General features: G+C 48.4%; 1 protein-coding gene across 1 annotated transcript; it reads left to right on the forward strand.

Moving 5' to 3' along the window:
- The first annotated feature begins 699 nt into the window (after positions 1–699).
- Positions 700–6522, forward strand: PHYHD1 (phytanoyl-CoA dioxygenase domain containing 1). Its single transcript, XM_072352804.1, has 11 exons — positions 700–785; positions 1543–1701; positions 2007–2082; positions 2192–2239; positions 3285–3340; positions 3429–3491; positions 3571–3592; positions 3920–4048; positions 5080–5196; positions 5314–5440; positions 5853–6522. Exons 1-11 carry the CDS (start codon positions 753–755, stop codon positions 5896–5898), a joined length of 876 nt encoding a protein of 291 aa, XP_072208905.1. The 5' UTR covers positions 700–752; the 3' UTR covers positions 5899–6522.
- The last annotated feature ends 1718 nt before the right edge of the window (positions 6523–8240 follow it).

Raw genomic sequence — 8240 nt, forward strand, 5'->3', positions numbered from 1 at the left:
GTTGTGCTGGGGAGGTTCAAGTTGGATGTTAGGGAACATTCCTTCTTGGAAGGAGCAGTGTTGCACCAGAAAGAAGGGGGGTGAGGGATTGGGGGGGATTTGAATGGGATTCCCTTACAGAATACAGAGTCTTTTTCCTGAACACCACCTACTTCAGATGGACTTTCAATTGCAAGCCAAGAGAGTTTAGAAACAACCCCTTTCCCTGCAGCAGCTGTGAATGAGACCAGCTGGGGACTCTGAATTTGGCTGAGCTGCAGTTGGAAGCCCTTCAGCTTTAGCACCCCTTGGTCTCATGTTTGTCACCTCCTGGTGGTTGGGATCCTTACTGGCAGGGCAGGGTCCTCTGGCTGAGCAAAAGGAACTCTACAGGAGATTGAATGACCACTTCTGCATTTGTTGCTCTGTTCGGTGCCCCTTGAGACCTTTTCATCCTACTTGAATCTTATTCTTCCTCTTTCATTTACTTCTGCGTTTACCAGTTTTTAATCTGGGTTATTAAACTAGCCGTTTCTCCTTGGAGCTAAGCAGCAAACTGCGGTCACAAAGCACAGACTGGAGCAGAACGCTTCTGTACAGCAGCACCGAGAGCTGCAGCAGAGCTCCATCGCAGAGCACTGGGAGCTGCAGCCATGGAAGGGTCAGAGCAGGAGGCAGCTGTGCTTGGCTCTGTGCTTGCATTTGTCACATGCTGCCCAAGGGTCACGTGCTGAGGTGGCACAGCCGTGCACAGCCGGGCTGGTGGGACCGCGATGGCGTCTGTCAGCCAACACCAGATGCAGAAGGTAAGGGAGCAGCAGGCAAGGAACTTGCCTGCACTATTTGCAAGGCACGTGCGCTCCGTGCTGAACCAGTGCTCAGGTCCAGCAGAGATCTGCTTTGCACACACTCTGTATTCTGCTCAGCTCCGTGCATTGCATTCATTCTGAGCCTGTGAAAACCCTGTTGTGGGTGCAAACTTGCCAGAGGGCTGCGTGCCCTGCAGAGCTCCTCGGGGAATTTCTCTCGTGTCCTTCTGGTTCCAGCTCAGCTGTCACTGTGAGGCTGAGGTCTGTCCCTGAGGATAATCCCCGTGGTGTTCTATATAAGGAAGCAGTGCCAGCAGAGTTCGCTTTGTTTCATAGAGGGTTGTGTAGTCAATCGTGAGAACCACGCGGGGATTTTTCCCTTAGAGAAAATCACTTTTTTCTTCTGGCTTGTGAAGGCATCTCCTTCTTATTTGGAATCTGGAAAGGAGTGCTCTGTTCGTTTTAGCAGTATTTGTAATCAATCTTTAGTGTTGCTGGTCCCGTAGTTAAGATATCCCTGAACCATGAAGGCTCAGCAATGCTATCTACTCTGGTTTCTGGATGGGGAGGTGAAATGTGTTCCCCTTAATTCTATGGGATCTGAGCTTGTTTAAGGACTGATCTTTCTTGGCAATGGCCCTCTTGAGCTTTAAAGATAAAAGAACAGCATTTCAGTTTTGTTATTTGTGGATGAAAGAGAATCATATCAGAAATAGCCCAGGAGGAGAACAGCCACCCCATATCCTCCTTTCAGTTCCGTGAGGATGGTTTCCTCGTCCTGGAGCACTTCTTTAGCCCGGAGGAGTGTGACAGCATGAGGAGCAGCATCCAGAGGATCCTGGATGGGATGGAGGTGCCACCACACTGCCGGACTGAGTTCTCCACCAAGGAAGAGGAGCAGCTCCAGGCACAGGTACCCGCAGGGCAGGGCTGGTCCCACGCAGCCCTGGGAGAGAAGGAGGAAGGCATTGGCTCCCCAGCTTTCTGCTGGTGTTTGTTGGTAGTCCGTGTGTGCCAGGCTGGAGTCCTAGGGAGTGCCAAGAGGTTTAATGTTGAAGGAATGCATTTAGTAATTGTAGGAATGATTTCTATTGACTGTACTTTGTTTCTGCTGCTTCTTGGTGGGGAAAAAAGATGCAGGTGAGTGTTACCTCTGATGGAAGGTTTGGCTGTGTGTTCGTGGTGATGCTGCCATTACCGAGCTCTTCTCTCTGACAGGGTAGCTCTGATTATTTCCTCACCAGTGGAGACAAGATCAGGTTCTTCTTTGAGAAAGGTGTTCTGGATGAGCGAGGTGAGCCCCAAACCCAGTCAAGGGGGGACACAAGGAGGCAGGGCCAGGTTCCATCCCTGCAAGCATTCCTGCTTTGCTAACCACGTTAAACTCTGGTTTTGTCTTGTAGGCAACTTCCTAATTGCAAAGGAGAAATCTGTCAGTAAGGTTGGCCATGGTACGTTCCTTTTTTGAGAAGGGTGGGCAAAAGGGGAAGCAGCTCTTAGATACTGGGACTTCTCCAGACCCACCCTCTTTAGTCTCCTAAATCTAAACCTTCCTGAGAGCAGAAGTGGCTTTGTCTCTTGTCCTGCTTCTCACTGCGCCCCAAATACCACAAACCTCATGCAGCTTCTTCCTTTGAAACCTCTCCTGTATTAAATTCGTCTCTATTTCAGCTCATCAGTTCACTTTTTTCCCCTCATCGTTCCGTTGCTGCCTCTGCAGTTGTCTCTGTGCTGCTCTTCACTCTCTGCTGCCAAAGTTCTCAGCTATAAACCTTTCAAAGAAGCAAAGGAAGAAAGCAAAACAAAACCCAAAGAACGCTTGCAGAAGGCTCTTTGGTTGCGCATAGCACTGAGTTACTGGTGTGCAAAAGTTTGGACTTCAGCCCTCAGATCTCTTGGGGTCAGAGATTGCTTGAGCAACCTCCCACTGCATATGGCTCAGACTGCCCTCCTGCTCCCTGCACAGTTGAGGCTGTTTTCCTCCTTTCTTATTGCAGCACCTTTTCTTATCTCCTGCTTTCAGTTTGTGCCCTATTACCTCTCTCCCAGCCCCCCACTTAGGTTTGAAACTCTTTTGTCTTCAAACAATAAGTGGAAAATAAGAGCAGGATTCAGCTCATTCCCCTGAACTTTGTTCAGATTGAACGTCACTGAGCTTGGAAATGCAATATGGAGCTCTCCCAGCACCCCTGTGCAGAGCAGCCTCTGCTGGGCTCTATTACATTGGCTTTTCCTCTGGGAAGTGAAAACAATTCTGTCCCCTGCTGTCTCAGCACCTTCTCTCCGATTGATTCTCTGTAATGAGTCTTTTTAATGGGATCTCTCCTCAACTCTTATTCAATGGCAGCTCTTGCTGGGCCTGATGAACAGAGGGGGGAGATGCATCTCTTTTTGCTTTGCATTTTCATACATTTTGTGTAATGTGCTTAATCACAACGCCCCTGGGCTCCCTTCTGTTACCAAAACCTTCACCCTGAGCTTTGTCTTTCCCCTTAGCCTTGCATGCTCATGATCCTGTCTTCAAGCAGATCACTCACTCCCCCAAGGTGCAGGTAAGCAGAAGACTAAATGATGGGGTGGTCAGCTTCAGTATTCTAAGCAGAAAGCAGCAAATGTAAATCTTGCTAAGTTTCTTTCCAGGAACTGGGGAGGAAACTGGGCCTGGAGAGACCAGTGGTTGTACAGAGCATGTACATCTTCAAGGTACGGCTGAGGGCCTCCCTGCCATGGCAGGAGTGAAGCTGGCATGACTCCTCCTCACGTGTCTCCCTTCTCCTTGCAGCAACCTGGCATCGGTGGGGAAGGTGAGCTTCGTGTGTCTGTGTGTTACAGCACAGGTAGTCCTTCAGGGAAGGACTGTGACCAGGTAAAGCTGGCACAGGCTGCCCAGAGAGGTGGTGGTGCCCCATCCCTGCAGACAGCCGAGATCAGAGCTGGATGGGGCTGTGAGTGCTGATGTTGCTGTGTGTTTCCCTGTGCAAGGAGTTGGACCTGATGCCCTTTAGTTGTCCCTGCTGCCTCAATGGCCTGATGGGCAGTCAGGGCAGGCTGAGAAGCGCTCTGTGTGCTCCCACCTTGCAGTGCTGGCCCCAGGCACACTCAGACCCTGACCCTGCTGCTTTTCATCACAGTGACTCCACACCAGGATGCCACATTCCTGCACACGGAGCCCCTGGGTCGAGTCCTGGGCTTCTGGATTGCACTGGAGGATGCCACGCAGGAGAATGGCTGCTTGTGGTTCATTCCTGGCTCCCACACCAGTAAGTTGTGGATGGCTGACAGTGCTTAGTTTTAAATTGAAACCAAGGTTATAGTGTGAATGCATCACCCTCCTGCTGCTGCCTTTACTCCAGAACCTGTAAGGGTGAGGCCCATTGCAGCCACCCCTGTATCTTTTCTTTCCCCTTCGATACCATTTCAGAACAACACCCTGCAATGTAGGCTCTTCTTTGCCAGGCACTGAGATTCAGGTTTTTAATGCAATGAAGGGCTGGAACTACTGATTCCTTTCTTGTTGTGGAGATACGTGTCATTCCTACCTGTGGGTGCTCCTTCTGGAGTTCTGACTGCAGCTTTGAAAGTGTTCACCATCTCCTGGACTGCAAACTGCAGTTCTCCTGCCCTCTGGAGTGGGAACACACTAACAAACCTAACAAACACTTTCTCTTTCTTTGACCCACTTGCAAAACTGCTTCTTTTCCAGGCTGCATCCCCTTCACAGAGATGCTCTTTTCCCCCTATGCCCGTGACCTCTAAACTGCCGTTAATGCTCTGTCATCCTCTTTCACCCCAACCACGGCATCATTACTGCAGTTTCCTGCCTTTCCCTTCCTCTAGGTCACACTATTTGACTCCCAGTGCTGCTCACCTAAGCATTTACTCAGTAATTACAGCTCTCTTAATGTTTTAAATCGCTCAGTCCTCATACGCTTTGGAGCTGGTTGTGCTCTGACAGCAAATGATGCTCTTCTAGGAAGGAGAAATGGATGACAGGTTGGTTTGGGGTTTTGCATAAGCATTTGAGCATTGTGTTCCTAACAGGCTGCGTTGCGATGCACAGCGCCAGGAGGGGAAGCAGAAAGCAGCTGATAATCACTTTCTGCTACAACTAGAAAATCCCAAATGTTTGCATGCTGAAAAATCCCCAACTCGCCAAGGAAAGAACTGAATACATGAGTAGTGTTGTTCCTCTGAGTGCCAATGGGGACCACAAAGAGTGTTTCTTGGCTTGCACGAAGCAGAGCTGGCGTTGTTATTGTTGTGGATGTTTGCTCACTCTGTGGCTGTGCAGGTGGGGTTACCCGCAGAATGGTGCGTGCAGCCCAAGGTGCCTCGACGTGTGTGGAGTTTGTAGGGTCAGAGCCGGCCTACGATGACAGCAAGTTCATACCCGTGCCCATAAGTAAAGGTAAAAGCACCTCAGGGAAAGGGAAATACAATTGTATTTCAACAGTCCCGCTTTTCCTTGTGTTAAGTTCAGCACTCAGGACTGGAAAAAAGCAGTCCGGGTGTTTCTTCCAAACAGGTGGGCTCATTGTCATCCATGGAGAAGTCGTCCATAAGAGTGACATGAACAGCTCGGGGTTCTCTCGCCACGTGTACACCTTCCACGTGATGGAGGCCGAAGGCACCATCTGGAGCAAGGAGAACTGGTAGGGTTGCTGTGATTCTTAGATTCTGTTTAGTGGAAGCTTTTAAGTTGTACCCTGGTGTGTTTGCAGACTCCTTAAAGTCATGCTCAATAGACATATTGGAGGTAGGGAAAAATTCCATGCTTGGCAATCCTTGCTGTGCTTCTGCTTTGCAAAATATGCAACCAAGTGCCTTAGGGATATCTCCCAGTTACCAGATTTCTACTAAATTGAGTGCCTGAAAGAACAGATGACTACAGGTGTAACCAGTGCTCAGACTGAGGGGTTCATCTATTCTCACTGTATCAGGTCTTGCCCTGGGAACTGCTGGTTGAAATGCCCCTTTGGGTGCAGCAGTGTTGACTGCTGGTTTAATGGCCCAGAACTGGAATAGTCACTGCAGTTTTCTGTTCTGCTCTTCCTTCCCACTTAGGCTCCAGCCGACTCCTGAACTACCTTTTCCACCTCTCTACACTTGACATTCACGATTGGCTTCTGGACTCAACTAGCTGGTCGGTGTTCCTGTGATTGCTTGTCTGTGTTCTCTTTAAATGCAGCTCACTAGATCAATGCTCAAGATAAAATTATCCCCTGAGAGCAAGCTCCCTTCATGCAGCCGAACCTACCTGCCTTAGGTAGAAGCTTCTGCTGCAGGATGAGCCCCGCTCTGAGGATAGTAGCCCAGTCCTTTTGGTGAGGAAATTTCTTCTGTCTCCACAATAGGCCATTAGGGAGTGTTCCATCTTGACCATGGCAATGGTTGAGAAGTATTTCTTGTTGCAGAGCTGTAGCATTTGAAGTCAAGAGCTCATTTGGTGCTTGGTTCTGTTATTGGCAGTGCAGGTGAATGTGCTGCGTGAAGATGGTTGACTTTTAGCCTTGGGTCACTGTCCTATTGTTTGGATAGTAATAAAGACAATGTTACCATGGGCAAAAATGAATCTAAAATCTCCTTTTATAATTAATTGCTCTTCTGGGTATTTCTTGCCAATTGCAGCTGCATGTTTGTTCTCCAGGCTTGATTAAAAATATTACCTTAAAGATGTTGAAAATACGAGCATAACAAAACCCCCCTCATGAGAAATAAAAGATCATAAGTCTTCATTTTAATCTCACCTCATTCTTTTAAGGGTGTCACAGTTTGACCCCCTCCCAACACATGGGGCTGCAGCACAGCTCTGCGATGACCCACTTGAGGTGTGTGCACCACCATGACTGCCCAAACCCCAACAAAACCCAACCGCAGTGAAAACTTAGGAACGTTAAGTAACTCCAGTTGCATCAGGGGCAAGCTCACACCTGCTAAGCTGTACAGAGCACAGGTAGCATTTCTTAAGGAACTGCAGTAGATGGTATCTCTCCCAATGTACACAGAAGGTTGTAGATTGGGATGAAGAAGTGGGAGAGTCTGTAGGAATGAAATGTTGTCGTGGATGTGATGTAATCGCTTTCAAGCAGAGTCACATAGCCTGGAGTTGTATTTGCAGCAGCTCTGTGGCTGAGTAACAGAACCAGCTCAATCCAGCCAACTTGGGAGCATAAGTCGGGATGGGGTGAGGCACTCCAGATCCTTCGTAATATCCCACACTCCTTAAAATTGTTAAATGGGCACTAAGTTTTATCTAGTTAGAATGAGACAGAAGCAGAATGAACTTAACAATCTGGTTGTTGTTCTCTGTTGAAGTAAATCGTTAGGGAAGCAAGGGTCCAATTCTTAGTGACTCACTCCTCTCAAAAATATACTGCCCATCTCTGGTGTTGGTTTGATCATCTGATTTGTGAAACAGTGGAATGAAATTTATGGCAAGAGGAGTTTTTATCCCTCTGAGCATTGCTTTGCAGTGCAGAATGTGTTCAATATGGTGCAGAGCTCAGGCTGACGCAGTGGGAATGAGGCTGGCAAATGGCAATAGCAGCAGCCTGGAGTTCAGCTCCTGCTGTGGTGTTTCTGGGCTCTCCCCCTGCACCTTTCCTAGGGTTTGTTTCAAAGCTGCAAGTGGGGATGGAGGGGAAAGTGACTTATTGTAGTTCTGTGCTGTTTTACAGCTTCAGAGGTGAAGGCTGTGAGTTGTAGTGGAACTTTCTCTGTACCTTTCTATTACTAGAGTTAATCTTTTAGAGCAGTGCCTGCTGCAGAGCAATGATTCTGTCCTCTGCTTATATGCACCATTATCTGCAGTGTGCATCCAATTCATGTAGATAAACAAGAATTTGGACTGAAATTGCAGGTTTTGCAGTTCAATGTGAAGGAAACACAGCCTGGCATGAATTGTTTTCTGCAAAAAGCACCTGTCCCTCATTGCATTATGAACCAAAACAAACCCTGAATGAACCAATTTTAGCATGTTGGGAAAGGGAGGCTCAGGTGTGGAGCTGGGCCCAGGTGGGGGATGTTGGGCAATGCCACCTCCCTGCGGGTCCTGGCTTGTTCCTGGGACCTGATCTGTTGGCACAAAGCACCACTTCTGCTCCACCTGTGCTCCTAATGCACAGTCAGGACTGCAGGGGAGAATTGTGTAAGGTGTCTGTGGTGGCACCACGCCATTCCCAAAGTGTACTGTGGTGCCTTTTTGTGGGGGATAAATTGTAAGGATGTAAATGCATCCCTCAAACCAGGAGCCTGGAAAGCAAAGCTTCAGCTCAGGTAGTTCTTGGGGAAATAGAAGAGGCAGAGAGAGCACTTACTGTGTTCTGTCCTAATGGGCACTTGACAATAAGGGACTATCTATACAGAAGGGTTTAATAGATTCTCCCCGGTGATTTTCTTTTTGTGCTGACCAAAGTCACCTTGTGCTCTTTTAAAAAACTACAGAAAGAGACT

This window comes from Excalfactoria chinensis, chromosome 18 (genome assembly GCF_039878825.1).
Source record: "Excalfactoria chinensis isolate bCotChi1 chromosome 18, bCotChi1.hap2, whole genome shotgun sequence".
In the NCBI taxonomy this organism is placed as follows: Eukaryota; Metazoa; Chordata; class Aves; order Galliformes; family Phasianidae; genus Excalfactoria; species Excalfactoria chinensis.

Bases quoted from the DNA above. Each gene is read 5' to 3' on its own strand.
- PHYHD1 (XM_072352804.1), top strand. From the start codon at position 753: ATGGCGTCTGTCAGCCAACACCAGATGCAGAAG. The intron at 786-1,542 runs GTAAGGGAGCAG...TCCTCCTTTCAG, and splicing joins GCCAACACCAGATGCAGAAG to TTCCGTGAGGATGGTTTCCT. The intron at 5,197-5,313 runs GTAAAAGCACCT...TCTTCCAAACAG, and splicing joins ACCCGTGCCCATAAGTAAAG to GTGGGCTCATTGTCATCCAT.